The sequence below is a fragment of the Cephus cinctus genome, unplaced genomic scaffold (genome assembly GCF_000341935.2).
Source record: "Cephus cinctus unplaced genomic scaffold, Ccin1 Ccin1_scaffold0129, whole genome shotgun sequence".
Classification (NCBI taxonomy): Eukaryota; Metazoa; Arthropoda; class Insecta; order Hymenoptera; family Cephidae; genus Cephus; species Cephus cinctus.
Genome location: NW_014332862.1, coordinates 1,191,141 through 1,210,957, shown reverse-complemented (window position 1 = coordinate 1,210,957; position 19,817 = coordinate 1,191,141). Strand labels below are relative to the sequence as shown.

Below are 19,817 nucleotides of genomic sequence, written 5' to 3'. Positions count from 1 at the left end.
TCACGGCTGGCAGGCAGACAGGCAGCCGCTAGCTCGATTCCCGTCTTCCAAGTCGTACCGTGCTAGAAAGACTACGAGAAGCCAAGAAGGCGGTATCAGACACGCCGCACCTACTCGACATTCGCAATAATCTCATCCTATATAAGATTGTGTAAACATATCAGTAGATACTGGCAGAGTTCTCAGAGTGATGGTGTTGTGCAATGTGTAAAATAGACTGCTCGCGATACGAATCATCTGATGAGAGTTTTGGGGAAGGGAATGTAGGTGAAAAAAAAAATAAATAAAGAAACAGAGAGAGAGAAAGACAGATAACTAATAATAATAAAAATAAACGTTGTCGCGATTTAGAGAGCTATCAGTAAACAAGATTTCAAAACAATAACAGCGATCGAGTGCGTGCCGCTCGAGTAAGAGTGTGCTCATTCAACTTGTTCGGCTCGGTTCTCCTCCGCTAGGCAGCCAAGGTTCCGTTGGTCCCTCGGCACCTCGTAAATAAAGAGTTTAGTCGGTGTACGTTCGCTCGAGAGCGAGTATCGCGCGTCTTCAGCCGGTGAATCACGCGTTCACTGATTACGCATCGCTCTCTCTATCTAGCCTTGTGTATATATATGGCTGTATATAAATAATTGACGTGATCATCGACAAAGAATCAGGATAGTCGAACAACGTGCTAGTTTGCTAGAACGTACACAAGGTGTGGACGTACGTAAACAGTGACGGAAGCTTGTGAGTCTTACGATATTCGTTGGTTTCACTAATTCGAGGAAGCTTTGAAGATAACAAACGGCTTGTGATCGAACCCTGGTCGAGCCGTCGTGTTGCGTTGCTGTTGAGAAGCCAGTTGGATTTTACGCGAAGGAGAGTCAGCAGGTAAACACACCTGCTGGGACTTTGTCTGGTAGAAGAGCTGATATTACACTGAAGGCAAGTAGAACGGAAAAGATGCCGAGTGCCGAGGAAACGACATATTTAATTGAAGTAATGCCGGACACGACGCATGACTTCCTAACGCGAGACGTTGATATACTTGTATCACAGATAAAAGAGAATTTAAGATTATCAGGATTCAAGGCCAAGTCGAGCGTTACTCATAAGAGTCGGCCGTCGCCCTACCGGATACCGTCACGATCCTGGGCTGATCCTACCAACTGCGAGATCTGTGGTGTGAGAAATAATAGCTCACACGATCATCGTCATCATCACAAGAGATCGAATGCCAGGGAAGAGGACGATCCTTATGAACTTCTACAAGAATTATTACGAGAAGGTGGACTGATAAAAGAGGCTGTGAAGAGACTTCAAGCGAATCTTGATGAACTTGAAACATCTGAAGAAGAGGACGAGTCCAGCTCGGTTTATCGAAGAAAACCGTATTTTTATGATTCTGAGGATGAGCCTTTACCTCCTGTATTTCAGCCGCTCGAACTGTGAGGTGAATCGAAAGATAACGTGTAAACGGAACACGAGTGACGACAGCCCTCGACTGTGTTTACTGTGATCGTTGCTCGATTTTTGGTTTAATGCAAAATTTCTGTAAAATGTCGGAAGGATTCCGTTAGGATTTCGTGTTCCCATATGTGCTCTAGGGCGCGCTTGGACATCGGGGAACGTAATTAGGCAGGAACTTGCCTTACATGGTCGTGTTTGTAAATATGGAGTGTTGTTATTTGAAGCAGTCTCGCTTCGTGAACGTTCGGCCAAGATCGTTGGCGTATCGACGACTATGAGGCTACGTGGAAGACTTATGGCCGACGTGCACCCAACCCGATTACTCGACACCATTCGGTGAACCAATGACAAATCAATGATCATTGTTGTCGTTCGAACGGCCTCGACGGTATCAAGGGGTTCTCCCGTTTTCTCAGAAAAAACTTTTTAGCTTTCCAAAAAATCGTCAAGTTGATATCGACCAATGCGCACGCACATATTCGCGTTATATTTAACGTGAATGATATTGTAAAGCGCGTTAAGCACGAAGCACGACTCTACTTTGGTCGCACGTCGACCTTCCTTCTAGCAATTATTATTTTTAAAAATATCGAACAGAGATATCAGTAAGGTACATAGTCTTTATTGAGAGCCTAGAGAAGTAATGAGAAATCTGCTCCTGTTCTTCTTCGACGTGTTTTTGTTGTGTATTCCGCATCAATCATCAATCGATCAACGATATTATGCCTTTGTAAGCTACCTATTTGTAGCAAGAAAAACGATGATCTCATTTATTTGTCAAATTCGACGCTAATGGCATACACTGATTGCCAAGAGATATCGTGAATTAAGTTAGTCCTCGGATTTAGGCTTTCTGACTGTGTACAAGTCCTCTGATGCGTTCGAGCAAATCGCCCAACATGGAGTATTATGATAAAAAAATTTCAAAAAATACTAGAACATGCTCGAAAGCAAAGATAGGAGAGTAAGAGAGTATGAAAGAGAGAGAATGTACGTGTGTGTTTATGAAAAGAGAGAACAAAATAGAAGTGAGGGCCTGTAATGATATAGCTTTACATTTTTCTGTGCATGTTTTAGTGCATAGTTATTTATCATTCTTAATCACTAAATACGTTGATGTAATAACATTCTATTTACTTGTAATATACTGTGTACGCGAGCGTGCAAGTTTAGTCAAGGAAATAACTATCATGTAGGTAGAGACGAGTGATTCATTTCCGATAAAATGAGGACAACGGCGAAATACAACATTCGATAAATACTGGCGCAATAATCAATATTTATAGCGACATTGATTGCGATTTCACACTGTTCACTGTATTGCGTCAGTGTCGAAAAGCGTCCAATTTAGTGTAATTGGTATTGTGTACCTATGCGAATGCTGTGAGAGAAAGAAGGTATATGATTTTTGACTTTTGCGAATGTATGCGTTCAACTCCTATGAATGCATGGTTCGATTCATATTTTTTTTGTATAAGGAAGGAGTGTTTTTTTTTTAGTTACTCGTTATACAAGAATTAAGGAAAAATATATCTCGTTGTGATCGTCGGACATGACCGTCCGGCAAGTCTAAATAAAAATAAAAAAAAATTACAAGTTTCAATGCAAACACGTGTGCCGTCCGTTATTCATTTGGTGCCATCATGAAAATTTTCCATTCACTCCCTTCTCTCCAAGTTTCTCCCACCCTACTCCGCGCTATCTAAATTCTCTACAGCACCACACAAATATTGTGATGGTTTCTCTGCTCTTTGACAACAAACCTCACAGCACGTTTGCCCTAAGGGAATTTCAGTACCTTCTATTGGCCATTAGTTTTTATATATGTACGTAACGATTGTTTTCTTTCGATGAAGCGCATTCGCGTGGTAATAAAAATAATACAGCTCAGTAATTATCTTTCACAATGGGGGAACTTAGTTTTGTCTATCAACAACACACATAATCGATATTAACCAGCCTACCTGTCTACTGATAACATCTGTACTAATATTCCAATACCTGTGGTTAATTTGACATACCTTAATGAACTTAATTAGCATTATCATATTGATAATGCGTTACAGAACGCACAACTACAATTGCCAATTACAGTGAATGTTATTGATATCATTTAGTCTCGCAATTCACTCTGTAAGCGGAGCTAAATAAGGTAGCGTTCAATATCTCATGTCCCTTTGTCCTACGCCCTTGGACTGGAACTGGGGGGCACTGAACAGAAAGGTAGGGGTTTCAACATCAATTTACTCAGGGTCTCAATCTCTTTCTCTTCCTCTCTCGTAATTTTAAAACTAACCACTTTCACGAATATCCTAAAAGTAATACAACGCCAAGTAAAATTATCGAACTTCCCCAGGCGTCATGGAGTCTAGTAAAAAGCAACGTCCAATTGAAATGCTCTCGAAGTGGATTTAATGGATAAAATCATTCCGTTTCACTGTAAAATAATGCGTGTAATCATTAATTAAACATTGCTCTGTCAGACTCACCAAGCATTACTCATGCAGCAATGTTATTTCCGAAACCACTCACAAAATATTTCGCAGTATTTTACGTAGATACTAATCTTACACTAGATTTGAACGATTCGTCCTTCGGCGGAACACGCGTGTTAATACAGTTTGCGCTCTGCTTCATTCGCATTGAATTATATTACTATAGAGCGTACGCGCTGATCGAGCACTTATGTTCGATATTAATTTTTCAATTGAATTCCTGTCCGCTCTCATTTATATTAATGTTAGTCACACGACTGTTTTTTCTATGGCACACGGATGCACCGAGGACACAAACCGGCGCTTCACGTTCGTGTGTCAACTTCATATGAGGTAAGTACGAGGATTTCTAGTTGTAGCAGAGCAACTGCTTTTTTTATTATTATTGTACAATTATATTCTTTCTTACGTTAGCAAACGAATGCTGGTGCCAGTCTCGGCCTCTTGGGGATTTTGAACGGTGACCGTTTTCCCAGAAAATCATGTTGTCGAGTGAAAGAGACTTCGCGGGTTATACGGAATCGTGTATCCGTATGTCGAAGATGATTCAGCATTCAAGTAGGACAGTATAGATGTCATATGTTCTCTTCGATACTCGAGTATCATAATGACTAATGTTTCACGTATTGGTTCGTGGAAGACAAAACATTGCCTATACATTGGAAAATGTTGCACGTCAGTATAATGAAAATACAAAAAAAATCTTGTAGATATATCTCAAATGTCAAATAAAATTTTCGAGTTGTATGTACGATCGATGAGATTATTTATCAGAAACATGTCATTACAGTTTTTGTGTCATTTCGGATTATCATTGTGAGCTGTGAAAGATTGATATTGTCTATAGACATAAAATGAACGTCTGTCGTCAATACTTGTAATCTATTAAATTAGATTATCAAGTAAAATATTGTAAATAGTTTCTAGTACTTACAAGTGATGATTACAATGTATCCATCAAAGATGCTTTATCTCGCAAGCTATACATAAGTATCTATGACATAAAAGGGCATAGTACAGTATATTGCTATATTGTTTATGTCTATTAGCTATATACCAGAGCGTCAAAATAAAAATAAGTATAGAAAAATTGATTTCTGATAACTCCAAGTTATATACATAATACTCAGGACATTCTGTTACAGCTTACTGTGTAAACTTAAGTAGAAACACGATTAAACGGCCTTGTTCATAAATTGACACAGACACAAACCAGTATATAGAATATGTCGGCCCAGTTGCATTGAAACAATACAGACATCGTTGGCAAACGAAGTGCGTTCGGTGAGATTCTCACGTGACCCAGGAGGACTACCATAGATTGTACATACATACATCCTATCGGTAAGTATATTATTGTATTCGTGAAAGCGTGTATTGTCAAAAATGTGAGACTTTATTGTGTTACTGATAAGAGATAATAAACAAACCTCTTTATATGCGCTGGCCTTTACGTTCATATATACTGAAGTATTTGTAGTATGTCTGTATTGTCGATAGCACACCGGCTGAGTCGTGAAAGCAGCGAGAACTTGTTGGAAGTATTAGCTTCAGTCCACACTGCTACCATCGTCGTTTCAGCACGCAGACTCTAACCAGACGAAGCGGATCAACATGGCCGAATCTCAGCTCGTAAACACGTATGTATTTATGTCCTACTTCAAGTCGTTGCCCTTAAAAAGTAGGTCTCTCTTCATATTGCCTCTTTGCCATGAATCGAACAAGACGCAGAGCTGAGAATCCCAGCCTTGCCGACATCGCCGAAGTGTCAGATATGCAGTGTTTTGACAACCTCGGGAGAATCTTTTGTGACACGTATATTCATATAATTCTCACAATTGTTTTCTTGGTGTTTTTCGAAAAGTCTCGTTGCTTTCATTGTACACCGTCTTTCGTGCTTCGTTATATTGTGTCACGTGCTTCCTTGTTGATCGTAACGAACATTCTCTTAGTGACGGCTCAGTGAGAAACTCAGGTCAGACCACCATTTGCAAGAGCATATCCTTCCTGTAGTGACAGTTGGAAATATACATATATGAAATATACATATATATATATACTGGTAAATCGTACAGGATATTATTTGCATAATTAGTAGCAAGACGTTTGCAACGGAGGCTCAGTTTCGTGATACAAGCAAATGTTTGTCCTGCTTTGCTTTTTGAGGTTATAGGAATGATGACATACACGCTTGGCTAACTTAAAATTTTTGTATAACGACAGAACAAGAGGGCAATACGGTCGATGGCCATGGTCTGATACCGGTTCTAACCCCTTTTTAAAGTTTTCTTTTAATAGAATCGTTATACTGCGTAATCGTGGAATTTTAGGTTACCTACTGACGTACCCGCTTCTATTTTCTACGACCAGTACGCCTTGATGCTCACGCTCGATCAATAGGAATTTTTTCTTTCGCTCGCTCTATCTGTTTCTCTTTACTAATACGAAAGCTTTAAAGCCAACGAGACTAAACACTGTGTTTACTTTTGTTACTGTCAGGTTATTCGAATTCATTTGGTAACTTTCCTAACGTGCGCAACACTCACGAGCCGTCTCTTTTATGAACGCGTCTCTTTGTCTTAAGCGATGTTGACGTCGGCGGTAATTCTAGAAACAAAAAGATACAAAGTGATTGCTATGTTGTTTGTGAAAGCCGTACTCGATGACCCTCCAATTGTGCAATAGCAACTTTATTGCAGTACATTGAGCTCAGACCGTCGGTATTGACAATCCTAACAAACACTACGTAAACGGAATTTAAGATTATGCTGATTCACGATAAATTCAAAATTCATTCGAATACTTTGAAATTGTTCTTAGAGCCAGTACTGGCAACTTTTCAAATCTGAGAGTATTATTTTTACCAGGTGTTTCGTTAGCACAGGGTACATCCATGCCAGTCGGATTACAACTCTTCGCTGTATGATTGCTGCTATTACGAAAGTCCCTTCTTTCTTCCCTGCCTCCTCCACTCCTCCACAATAACAATTTTGGCCTGAATTATTATTATTATTTTTTCATTATTATTCAAAATTCAAAACCTTCACCTCCATATGTCAATTCTATCGCTAACTGAAATAACACATCTCAATGGAATATTTTGGATAAATAACCAGCAGTCGATCACTGACAATCAACATCATTATCGGCATAGATCGCACTTCAAATATTGATACAGGTTATCGTCCACGTGTCTTTTCCATACAGCGTTGAATTCATTCTTGACATTTGAATCAAACAATGTTACTCACGCGCAGAGATCGTGTTTTAAGAGGGCAGGGAGGAAGTCAAAAAAAAACTAAAGTATGTCACGTGACTTTTCTATATTTGTATCTATGTATTAGCAACGGAGTATAAAAAAAGTTTGAGTATTTTCTTACAACGGAGATTGCAATGCCGATCTATCGCAAGAAACAGCTAAAGTCAGGTGTCGTTATAACAAATATCATCAGTGAGGATTTAATATTTATTGGACGATCCGATGATAACGCTGACAGCAGATAGAGCATCTATCTCCATTGTAATATAAGATAAGAAGCTTTACTGGAATCAAAGTTCGAGTAGGATTTTCTGTAAAGGAGGAAAGTCTGAAGAATAAAGGGATGGCAAAATCTTCAAGAAAGTCTGACTATTGGCCAATGCAATTTTTCTTTGGTACGTTACGTTGTCGAAGTGGAAAGATTCTATGAAAAAATGAAGAAACAATCCCGCAGGCAGCCAAGCTAAATTCCAAAGTTATTGTTAGAAACACAAACCGAACCGAAGGTTCTCTCTTTTTTTTTCAAAGAAAGACTCTGTAAATAGGAAAAGCCCATAAACAGGTATTTCAGGACTTGCTAATAATCCGAATGTAGAGACCCCGAAGATAGGTACGTCGAAGAAAATAAATGGAATATTTATTCTGACCATCGAGGAATTTCGAAAACCCAACTTCTTGAAATTTCAAGAACGCGACGACGTAGTTGAAGAATTTCCAGTTGGTATTTTAAGATGATTTCCCTAGTATCATAATAATACAGTTTTCTTATTTCGGTGAATACCCTATATATCATTTATAAAAAAAATATGTATCACTTGAGGTATTATTTTTCAAAACAAGCAAATGGATAAATCCACCGGTTACAAAATTTTCGTATCACACATTGTTTAGATAATTTCATAAATTTTGCCTCGAACATATATAAAATTTAAAACCATATCTTGGAAGGGTCCTCATGATCCAACTACCTTAAATTATGCTTTTCTACGTATTTTTTTCGAGTACGAATTTGTTTCGTCCTTGACGAGTTTATGGTTCGAGATTACGTCACGATGTATTCGAATACGATATACTCTGTAAATGCGCAGAATTGCAAACGTGAAAGCTAAAGCCTAAAAAAATATATAGTTACGGCCATAGATGTTATTTTACTAATAAAAAATAATAAATTCCACTACGACAGTTAGAACCAATTCCTATTTACAGTAATTTATGTTGCTTTGTTTTTGAAGAAATTCGATCCACCACTTTGCCGGAACCAGACGGCATTTCTCATGTCTGCCGAATGACGTTATCGTAAATAAACGGTGAAAATCCGTGACCCACAGGTGAGACTTTATACCATTTAACAATGGCGTAGACGAATCACCTATTTTAAGAATACTAGAAGGAGAATTGTGTCAGTTCCAAGCGTCAGAAGACTAATGACACGACTTAAATATAACCGAATACGTTCGTGGACACGAGCATTCCTATTTCATTTCATGTACATATGTTCCAATCTATTTACGTACCTCTCAAATATAATTTCATTTCTCCGAAACGTTCTCATTTCTCCATACGTGCACTCGTATACATCCGTCCGTCATATCCATAGCCCCTCGTCTAACGAGCCAGTTCAGCTATACCGTATTAGGAAGGCGAGAATCTTTTACCTAAAAAGCTTATTCCAAAACTGTTTTACCGACGTGGATTCATAGAACAGTTAAAGCGTAAGAAATAATAGTAAAGGATCAGAAGCGATATTCAAAAGGCACCGGTAACCTCAACTAATATAGATACAAAGTATGTCAGTTCAATCCAGTCTTCAAAATAAATATCGAGATTCGTACGTATCAACAGTGAAATTTCACAAGTATAAGATAGTCAACTTCATTCGAGCATCATTTGGCAAGATTATATAATCATAAGAGGCGTAACTTACTTATTTAATAATATTAGTAGATAGCTGATGACATATTTGAACCGAGTAGTTATGTTTGATGTAAATGACCCTGTTTATGTCAAGGTGAATATAATATCAAAACCCAAGTGTCGTGTTAAAAATTTCTTTCATAAATTTCAAGCTCCATCGTCTCTTAAAGATATTTGATAATGGCTTCACGCATAACTGTTCTATTTAAAAGAAATGCAATCGGCTGTGCGCTTACGACACTATTGTCAAAGCGAAGTAAGTGTAGTATAACTCAGCTGCCGTTAAACTTATGCTCGGTTCGAACAAGAGGCCTCCACGTCACAAAGAACGTAGGCAGAACGATACAGATGTACGTATAGGTATATGTATGTAAAACATGTAGTGAGACTTTAAGTTAAATTCACAATGCTTCGTTTCAGAAATCCCATGGAGCCCTGTTACGTAAGAGGCGAGCACACCCTGAGGGTCCCCATGACGCTTTTTCAAGGGAATCGTGAACGTCTGTTAAACCGTCTTAGGAAAAATTCCGATGTACCTACGAAGGGTGCTTTCGTAATGCTCCAAGGTGGCGTTGATGTTCCGTTCAACGATACCGACATAGACTGGCCTTTTAGACAGGTGAGTAAACGACAATGTCTACACCAGCTGCTCTTTTATTTTAGGACACTGGATAGATTTAATAAAATTACAGACAACTCGTGGGCCGATATTGCTTTGTTCCACGTGGTATACATATATTTTACTTTGAATGTCGTCGCAATTATTTTCGAAACGATATTTTCTGGGAAAAAATCATCAGGGACGCTCCTGGTGCCGTCGGTACGTCCTACGGTGTAGAATTTCAGTGGTACGGCCCTGGGCCTTGTGCCAGACACACGAGTCATGGTGTCTTGGCAGATTGTCTTTAAAACCTGCTTTTCTAGAACGAATGTACCGTTTTATGGATGAACAAACTATGGTGAAAAAAATAAGTGATTTTATCGCAATGCAATGTAAACAATGATTCTTACGAGTGATAATACATCGATGAAAATTTTCGAATTATTTTTGAACCACGATCGAAGTGTACCTTCGGGAGTTTGCAATGGCGCGATTAAAGTTCAAGGTTAACAGGATGGAAAGCTCTCGACTGAGGTATTTAGTGTTTGTTTTGCTTGGAGCGAGGAAAAAAACTGTAAACTACGAATTTACATGCAGTAACCATTTTTATTAAGCGTTCTGGGTATCGACGTTCTGCTACACCCGGTATGTAGGTCCCCGCGCTCCTCGTCTTACTAGCCTGGCCCGAATATAGCTGATTTAAGATAATACCTGCTACTCGTTCCATGCCGAGAGCACGTTGACCTGATGGCCGATCACTCCACGGACGAGAAGGGACTCGACTTTAGCTCGTACCTAAATATAAGTTGGAACACGTTGCGGTTTACTTGCCGATATCGTGATTCCTCGTTTAGTATTATACATAAATAATTACGTCAATCGTAAAGTATAGATTGAATAAATGTCTCGATCAAGGATTGCTAAATTGAATAAATGAACTGATACGTCGATTGACTGTGGATATACATAATTCTTATGAGAGATCGCAAAAGGCACTTGGTAACAGGAATGAATTCTCATTTCGATATCCAACAGTTTTTGATCCGATACAGTTTAACGCACGAGTCTCCCTATAAAGTCCATTCTCTATTTCTCGTAGACGCTAATAGAAATTCCGTTTCACGAGACCCACTGGAATTTACAATGCCTCCTTCTTGGCCTCGAGAATCTCTTTTGTCCTGCGTACGTAGAGCGACCACGTCTCTTCGCAGATCGTCAAAGCGAATTCAATGTTTAAGTAAATATTAAGATTCTTATTTCTTCTCTAGGAATCCTATTTCCAATGGTGCTTTGGAGTGGAAGAACCAGGATGCTATGGATGCATTGATATCACGAGTGGAACTTCAATTCTCTTCTTTCCACGATTACCAGCCGAGTATGCCGTATGGCAAGGCAAGCTGCACTCGTTGGAGGACTTTAAGAAAAGATATGCCGTTGACGAGACCTACTACACCGACCAGATAGCGCAAGTCCTTAGCGACAAGCAAGCGGCACTGCTCCTCACTCTGGTAAGTTTACAATGAACGCTCTGCTGATTCCTATAGGAAACTCAAGCTGGATTCTAAGATCGTTACAAAGATGATCTTCATGGTTCGCGCGAATACTCCAAATGGGATTTTATACAATACTGTCTGTGTAATATCAGTTGAAGATATCGCTACGATTCATAATGGATAATTGGATGATATTTTAAAAGATAATACCGTGGTATATCTCTACCTAACCAGTGTTCTTATAAGGACAGTGCGATTACTGCGTAATACCATCTCACCCACCATTTACGGGTTCAGGATATTAACCCTCTTTCTGGGAACCGGTTCGCGCTAGTCGCGAATCAAGTGACAATTTCGCATGTGTAAGCTTAAGCGTTTTCTTATTTGCGTATGTACCCTGCGTCTTGCGGATAACTTTGTATTTGAATGTGATTTAAAGTAATCTGAAGTACGTATATCTTCAATGTTATGCGAGTGTCTTGATATTTTTTTTTTCTTTTTTTCCTTTGCCAATACCACGGAGTTCAAGTATTCAAGGATAATATTCGCTTCGAGAAAGAAAGTTACTATTGAAATGAAATGCCATGAGGCACAACGTGCCGCTCGAAGTTTCATGAAATGCTGAGTAGAAACTTGACTCGATCATACATGTTGTGTAATGTAAACGAGTGACTGTCTCGTACCTCAATCTGACATCGTAAGTTCATAGTTCGACATACTTTCCTTTATATATGTCTAAGAAAATGTAGAAAACGTGTCTTAAGATGTCTGTTTGGTGGGCAGTTGAAGCCTTTGTTCCGTAATTTTGGGACATGGTTAAAGAAATAATACGTTGCTGTCGTGTCGCGATGTTTTTTTTTTTATTTTTTAATAGAATTTATAAATGGAGCCTGGTCCCATTTCGCTTTAATCTAGACCGAAGATCCAAGGCCATTAACGTTTGTCGCGCTTGCCGCTTGAATTGTCATTACGTATTAGCACTGGCATTTAACTTTACTCGTATTGCTCAAAAACGAGATACTGCTAACAAGTAAGACTCGACAGGTTCGTCGGTCAGTATTCATAAACGCTACATATGTTGTATACATATAATTTGAATCGATTATGTTTCTGTTAGATGAATCATAATTTGGACGGCAAACTTTTCAAAATGGCAAAACACGTCTTGGGACTTCAGAGGAACTCAAGGATTTACACGTTATATCGTCCAATCAAGTTTTTTAAAATATTTATTATTTCCCAATGTCACTACCATGTTGGCTAATGTTATATTGGTATTTTCGTTCAAAGTTTCTCGCGAAGCTTATGAAGCTAATAATGAACTCGCTAAAGTGACGTTTAGCGCTTAGTTTCTACCGGTAGTTACAACATTGTATTACTAAGCAGTTCGATTAGGAGAAAGTGTTCAGTACCAGAAAGTCATAGACTTTTTTTTGTTGGTATCGTAATGCTAATTTACACAGTATCCTTGCGTATCGAGCTAAACAAGTTTTTACGCTTTTCCACGTAAACTGTGGATTCGAAAAATTTAACTATTTCTTAGACGAGCCAAGTTCCTGTCGAAATCCCATGACGTCAAATTCTCTTTAACTGATCTTTAAGTGACAGACGCATGAGCAATAGTAATACCAATCGACCTTTTTCTCCTTACGCACGGGTAGTAGGTTTTCGGAGCAAGATTGTAGTGCCTCTTGATTAAACCGCTCTTATTTAATTGATTCGTCTGGTTGATATTTATGCCAAGGACGAACAAATCACTCACTATTATTATCTGCTAGAATTTAATATTGAGTATAACGAATAATTACGTACACCATTCACCGCTATATTAACTCCTACTCTTTGCTGGTTTATGCCTTTCGATCTTTGCTCCTCTTACAATAGACATTTTGGCGTCTGTATGTATAGCTTGATATCTAATGCGTGGGATTCGGCACGTGTAGATACGTCACCGTCTGTCTCTGGCAAAAAGGAAGCTTATTCTTTAAATATAACGTCTGCCATTTTACGATCCATTCAAAAAAACCGGATGGAAAGTGCGAGTTGGGCATTTTTATTGACTGCTGCTTGTGTGTATATATATTTATATATATATATATTATAAGTTACATCTTTTTGCGACACCGATGGTAATGCAGTAACGACGTCGGTAGTTCAGTGCGATGAAAACGCATCGTAAAGTGGTTACTCCGATGACACGTGAACGAATACACACGAGGTTGTGCGAGGTTCGCAATTTTTCTGCAGACATGTTGTTTGTCCACTGACAGAAACTGTCGCGTTAATTAAATTCCTAGTTTGCACGGTGCACGTGAAAAAAAAAAGTGGGCATTATTCATTGGCTGCTGTGAAAATATAAAATTTTTCATTTGCTTCCTTTCATTGACTCTAACTTGCAACAAAGGACGTTACAGTCTGCGGAAATTGTAAACGCAGGAAATACCACGTTCCCGGGTATCTACATGTATATAATATCTGTAAGTGGAACACGGCACTCGCAATGTCGTCGTCGTTGCGTCAGTTTTTAACCGAGATAAATATTAGGTGACGGATGAAGAAAAAAAAAAAAAAGAAAAAAGAAAAGAAATCGACGCCTCGTAGACTTTAACGTTACCTTTTTGCCTACTGGTAGAAAGAGCTTTCTATTTACCTCGAACTAGAATTACGTAAGGAGACTTTTACTTTGTTCCGAGACTTGTTTCTACGCATGGCTGTCTTATACGTATCGTTTACAATGGTATAAGCCTTCTTAATTGTCTTTTTGGTATTTGTTCTCATTTACTATTTTCTTTGTTTTCAGTACGGCAGAAACACAGACAGCGGAAATACCGCGCGCGAAGCTGTTTTCGATGGTATTGGGCAGTACGTATAATGATTATGGAGAATAATAAAAATTAATTTTCTGCTATCGCTTCATTAAATGGATCATATGTATTTTTTTTCATTCTTGTAGGTTCCAAGTTGATAATAATCTTCTCTTTCCCGAGATAGCGGAATGGTGAGTATAATATTTATATTCGTGGATATCCGATAAGCATAAATAAGATCGTTAACTGATATTATTTCTGTTTTCTATAAGTTACGAGATAATAGGTTTTTATTGATCTCGTCAAAGCTGATGTTATGACACCGAGACAAAAGAGTTATTTAGCGTATTGGTAACTTTGCGCAAACATTAATTGAAATCGTGATTATGAAATTATGTGTTTTGATGTCTCATCGGTGCCGATAGATTTATCCTTTTATTGCCTTAAGCTAACACTTTTTGTTTTCACCGTTACTTCCCAGAATCACATAACATTTCGAGTACTATTTATATTTGTTCGAATTCCTTAAATGGCTGCTATCAGGTTTGTATAGGCGTGTATGATGTCTGTGCGGTACTCGAATCATAAGGTTATATAACGTTACATTGAACTTTCACATAGTCATTTATAAACAGTCCGTTGAATATACTACAACGTATAAGCGAGTTGTTCGGACTCTAATATATTTCGTAGTGTCTGCATATTATAGACAATTCTTTTATGATGTTACGCAATAATGATTTCAGAAATCGTTTTACTTGGACAGATTAATTGTGAAAGTTGTCTTTTGTGTGCAACGAATGTGGTATGTCGTATGCAATGTTTATATTTGTTCGGTGCTTATCGACTGAGCACACTCTTGTTTGATACACGTGCTGCCACATAGTTGTGACAATAGGATACTTTTGTCTTAAACCAGTATCAAGTTTTAATTTTTAGTATCAAGTAGTATCAGCTGTTTATCGTAGAGAATATGCCGAAAGGTTTTTGTCATTGGTATTGTGTAGGATTTTAAAGAGGAAAGTTGCGTATAAAAAACTAAAAAATTAAGAGTAAATACCTAGAGAAAAGTATCTATTCTGGTAGCAGTACATCGTTGAATTGTAAAACCAACGTTGGATGTATTTAAGATTGTACAATGCAACGAGAGGTTATACCTAAGTGATTTTAATGTTGCATTGCAATTGATTGATATTGGTTGTGAAAAAGAATGATGATTTTATGACATGATAGTAAATCTTGTATTTGTCATATAAGTCTCTACCCAGAGGTAGATGAGTGCGAGAGGTAATATGTGGAGTCGAATGATACTACGATCTCCAGTGCAAACGAGACTTCCCATTTTAAAATCTAGTAAGAGATGGTTGGAATCAGGAGCTGGAGGTGGTGGACCTAGGAGAGTGCAACCATTGACATGTACTAGCATACTTGTCGAAGAAGGTATAGATATTCAGGAAGTACCGTTGATTGTACAAAAGGTTAGCGATATAGTTGCTCTATGTGACGAAAAACATAGACAAAAACCAATTATTGAAACTTCTCATGATCAATATTCTTTGAAAATTAAAGAAACTTCTAGTACACAAAGTACAGATAATAAAATAAATGAGGAAAATAAATTGGGCGCAGAATGTACTTTGGAAGAGAGAATTGACATAGAAACCAATGAAGGAATTGCTGTATTGTTTGGCTCTGACCTTGATTTCATGAAGAATGCTAATATAAAGCAAATGCTGGAAGGATTGGATTCCAGCTACCCACCAACTGGAGTATATTCATTTGTTGAAACGATGATCAATGAGCAAATAAATTCTAAAGTTGCTTTAGAAGTTCTTAAAAAAATCATGCAGTTAGAAAAGAATCAAGGATTCAAAAACATAAGTACAAAGGATAGAGAGGGTGAGAAGATGCTATTGGATTCTGCGAGTAGAGATACAGTTTTAACTCAACTGATTGAAATGATTGCCAAAAGTCAAGACACTGATACATTACTGAAAGGTCTCAGTTTACTTATAGAAGATGTGAGTCCACCAGTAAATGCATACAGAGATCGTCTGTGCGATGAAATTACAATTCGCATTGTCAATGGGGAATTTAGTTTGGACCAATTGATAGATGTAATAACAATTCTGTCAAAATTCAATGCTACCAAATATGAACAATCTATCGATATGTTGTGGGTGGGAATAAAATCCAAGGAACATGATATCACGTTGGATAAAATTATGTCACTAGTTACGCTAATACCATACTTCAAGCATAGTAGGCACATGATACAAACGATATTGGAGAAGAAAGTTCTGTCTCTGTGGATGCAAATGACTGGTACGCAGATGGCAGATTTATTGAGTAATATGCATAATAATATATTCTCACTAAAGATGCTTACTTGCGCCAGTAAATGGGCAAATGTGTGTATGGAGTCAGCTTCGGAGAAGGATCTGTTGAAATTTGTACGAGCTTTAAATGTAGCAGAACATGTTGATCCAGTGGTGGTGAGGGCATTAGAGAAATACATCATAAAGAAAGGAGTGAAAATAGAGGAGCCAGCACTTGTAGCAGCAATAATGGATTATTGCCGCGATATGAAAATCAGAAATGCCCACATTCTTTGGGGATGCGGCGAATACTTTATTAAACACGCTATGGATATGCCGTCGTCTTTAATAGCATCTCTTTTCACGCCGTTTGGTATTTTAGACTTTCAACCGCCAAACGGTCCGAAGTTTTGGCAAGTCTTGGAAAGAACGTTTGCCGATAAATTTCACGAAATGGACCCGTGCGACGTGCTCGATGTACTCATCTCTTGTACCTGCTTGGAGAAGTTCCCTTTGAACTTTGTTAACAAAGTATTTGGTACGTCTTTCCTCAAGAAGATACAGTCGTACGATGATCCTGCTTATGTGCGGTTCTTACGTAACAAGTTACAATTGTTCGATATGTCGATGACACTGCAGTGTCCACAGTATCGAGGTCCTTTGTTACCACCAGATAGATCGGCAAAGTCTCTTTGGGTCGATGTTAAAGTAAAACGTGTCATTAATCAAATATATCAACAGCTAGCGCAATTGGTAGGTGGTGAAAATAGACTGAGTAAAAGTGTAATTTTGAGTCAATTGCCACTAATCGAATTGTACGTAATAGAGGCTCTGATACATTCGTCCCCAATGAAATCGTCAATATTCAAACTAAATTTAAGGCAACATAAGAATATGAACATAGCCATTATTGTACATTTGCCAGAACACTATTGCTACGGGACTAAACAATTAATAGGTTATCAAGTCATGAGGATTAGACATTTTAGAAAATTAGGCCTACGTGTCATGACACTAGACTTCCAGACTTTGTTAAAGCTTAGAGTTCATCCAATCGAGTTGATGGATTATTTGTCAGAGAGATTGGCAGCTGCTCAAGATGCTTTCTGATATTGAATTACCAGTCTCGTGTGTTGTCTAAAAGTATTTGCTTGCCAAAAGCAAAATTATTTATGTGATTTCCAATGCTGGAACGATTGCTGGAAGCAATACAAACAAAAATACGAAAAACCTTGTACCATTCTTGGAATAAAAATGTATGCAAGTAAACAATTTGTTTTTAATAATTAACACACAGTGTTAGAAACGTGTCCTTTAGGTAACCAAGGTTTTATCACTTTTTGTTCCTACGTAATTTGTGCACTTTGTATAATTGCAAGGACTCGCGATGTCTCGATGCTCAAAGTCGGTTGTTCGGTTGATCGAAATAAAAAAGTAGCTGCGTAAAGATTTTTCAGAAATGTAATGTCATAGACAATGTTTAATCGTCATATTGTTTGAATGTCACAGCCGTGTAATAAAGTCTTCGCAAGAGATAGAGGTGCTGCGCTACGTCGTCAAGATAAGTTCAGAGGCACACAAGGCGGTCATGAGAGCCGTAAAGCCGGGTTTAATGGAGTACCAAGGAGAATCAGCATTCTTACACTATGCATATTCCGTTGGCGGATGTAGAAATGTTTCTTATACCTGCATCTGCGGTTCCGGACACAATGCCTCCATTCTGCATTATGGTCACGCTGGAGTACCTAACAACAGACTTATACAAGATGGTGATATTTGGTAAGTTTAAGGTCCGCGAAAATATTAATGAACTAAATGAAGAACTTGTAGTTAGTAGTAGATGGTAGAAATGGTTCATTCCATCTTAAAATTCGTATGTACTAAGAATGAGACTTTTTTTATCGTTGCTATCATTCTTGCGCATTATATTCATCACGCTCTGTTGTATTTTTAATATCACTTTCTGTAAAATTCATGAACTTTGATCTTCATGATAATTACGAACCTCTCACGCGTCTTAGGATTTGCGTAAAACTTGCGTCAATATGTTTGGATTTTCTTGATGACTCTTAATTATGTACTATTTGTTATCGCGGTATAGCCTCTTCGACATGGGTGCCAATTATTGTGGTTATGCGGCGGACATCACCTGCAGCTTTCCGGCTAATGGGAAATTTACCGAAGATCAAAAGATGATCTACAATGCTGTTTTGGATGCCTGCAATGCTGTTTTACAGTCGGTTAAACCAGGGGTATCGTGGGTCGACATGCACCTCCTCTCCAACAAGGTTCTCTTAACTTCACTGAAGAAGGGTGGACTATTAATTGGCGACGTGGATGACATGATTAAAGCTGGATTGGGCGAAGTCTTCCAACCCCATGGACTTGGCCATTTGATGGGCTTGGATGTTCACGATGTGGGTGGATACTTGCCAGGATGTCCAGAACGTCCAGTGGCTCCTGGTATCAGGAAATTGAGGACTGCTCGCACCTTATCAGCAGGGATGGTCCTCACGGTAGAGCCAGGATGTTACTTTATTGATTGCGTAAGTTATTACCAAGAAATATTCATGATATTAAATACTGTTTACAAGAAGTAACATTTCATGAATTAATTATAGCTGCTGGATGCGGCGTTAGCCAATCCGGAACAATCCAAATTCATCGTTCCAGAACGTTTGAGAGATTTCCGTGGTTGGGGTGGAGTTAGGATCGAAGATGATATTTTGATCACGGAATCTGGTGTGGAAAACATGACTTGCGTTCCTCGCACGTAAGACCTTCAGTTTTTTTATTTACAATTTATGGTTGCTCGTACCGAAGTAATTTTGTCCTAGTAGTGTACATAGTTGCGTAAGCCGTATATGACGCTACAGAGAATCTCTAACGCTAATCTTTGAAACCGTGTAACGTCATTGGCAATTCTAAGTTTGAGAAAAAATACTCTTCCAGTTGACCGATACACATTTCTCATGATTTTATTGCATTCTCTTGCAGTGTTGAAGAGATAGAAGCTTGGATGGCCGTTGGAAGGGATCAAATAAAATTACCACAGGAAAGAAGACGTACCGTTGAATGACTAAACAAATGTAACCTAAGATAATGGCAAGGAATTAAGTGCGCCGTGGAATTAAGTTCTATATTTTTCGTCAACACGTATCACTGAAAGACAAACGGGCGTCCAGCGTGGCTCTATTTAGAAATATCTATAAAATTAAAACAGCTACAAGCTGTTGAAAATCATGTTAATTGGCAAAAAAATTAACGCGCAAATAAAACGCGCCTTAATTATTGCCATACTCGAAAATAAATATACAAATGACGAGTTCAATAATCCGTTAATACGCTGTATTATCATAAATATAAACGTATATTTTGTTTTTTTACCATATAATTAGATTCGAATAAATCTTAAGTAAAAATATGCGTCGTACCAAGTCTCTCCGGCAATTTACACAAGGTTGTTTTTCCATAAATC

At 38.2% G+C, this 19,817-nt stretch overlaps 2 protein-coding genes and 1 long non-coding RNA gene across 13 annotated transcripts; 2 read left to right on the top strand and 1 right to left on the bottom strand.

Annotated features, from left to right (window-relative positions):
- The first annotated feature begins 59 nt into the window (after positions 1-59).
- Positions 60-3,061, top strand: LOC107262827 (GSK-3-binding protein). Its single transcript, XM_015729403.2, has one exon. It carries the CDS (start codon positions 946-948, stop codon positions 1,432-1,434), a length of 489 nt encoding a protein of 162 aa, XP_015584889.1. The 5' UTR covers positions 60-945; the 3' UTR covers positions 1,435-3,061.
- A 1,225-nt stretch (positions 3,062-4,286) lies between these two features.
- On the bottom strand, positions 4,287-9,141 carry LOC112493702. 9 transcript variants are annotated; one of them, XR_003058364.1, is made up of 5 exons: positions 6,021-6,801; positions 5,378-5,954; positions 5,098-5,285; positions 4,882-4,941; positions 4,287-4,663 (listed from the first exon to the last, which is right to left on the bottom strand). It is a non-coding gene; the product is annotated as an uncharacterized LOC112493702 (long non-coding RNA). The 9 variants fall into 9 exon arrangements; XR_003058366.1 differs by having other exon boundaries at positions 4,287-4,599; XR_003058362.1 differs by having other exon boundaries at positions 4,882-5,285.
- Positions 5,449-19,706, top strand: LOC107262821 (xaa-Pro dipeptidase). 3 transcript variants are annotated; one of them, XM_025080372.1, is made up of 10 exons: positions 5,450-5,587; positions 8,439-8,534; positions 9,541-9,739; positions 10,990-11,229; positions 14,015-14,076; positions 14,168-14,212; positions 17,849-18,118; positions 18,441-18,885; positions 18,961-19,112; positions 19,337-19,706. In XM_025080372.1, exons 3-10 carry the CDS (start codon positions 9,548-9,550, stop codon positions 19,416-19,418), a joined length of 1,488 nt encoding a protein of 495 aa, XP_024936140.1. In that variant the 5' UTR covers positions 5,450-5,587; positions 8,439-8,534; positions 9,541-9,547; the 3' UTR covers positions 19,419-19,706. The 3 variants fall into 3 exon arrangements, with proteins under 3 accessions (XP_015584879.1, XP_024936140.1, XP_015584877.1); XM_015729393.2 differs by lacking the exon at positions 8,439-8,534 and having other exon boundaries at positions 5,449-5,587; XM_015729391.2 differs by lacking the exons at positions 5,450-5,587; positions 8,439-8,534 and adding an exon at positions 9,286-9,470.
- Positions 19,707-19,817: the final 111 nt, after the last annotated feature.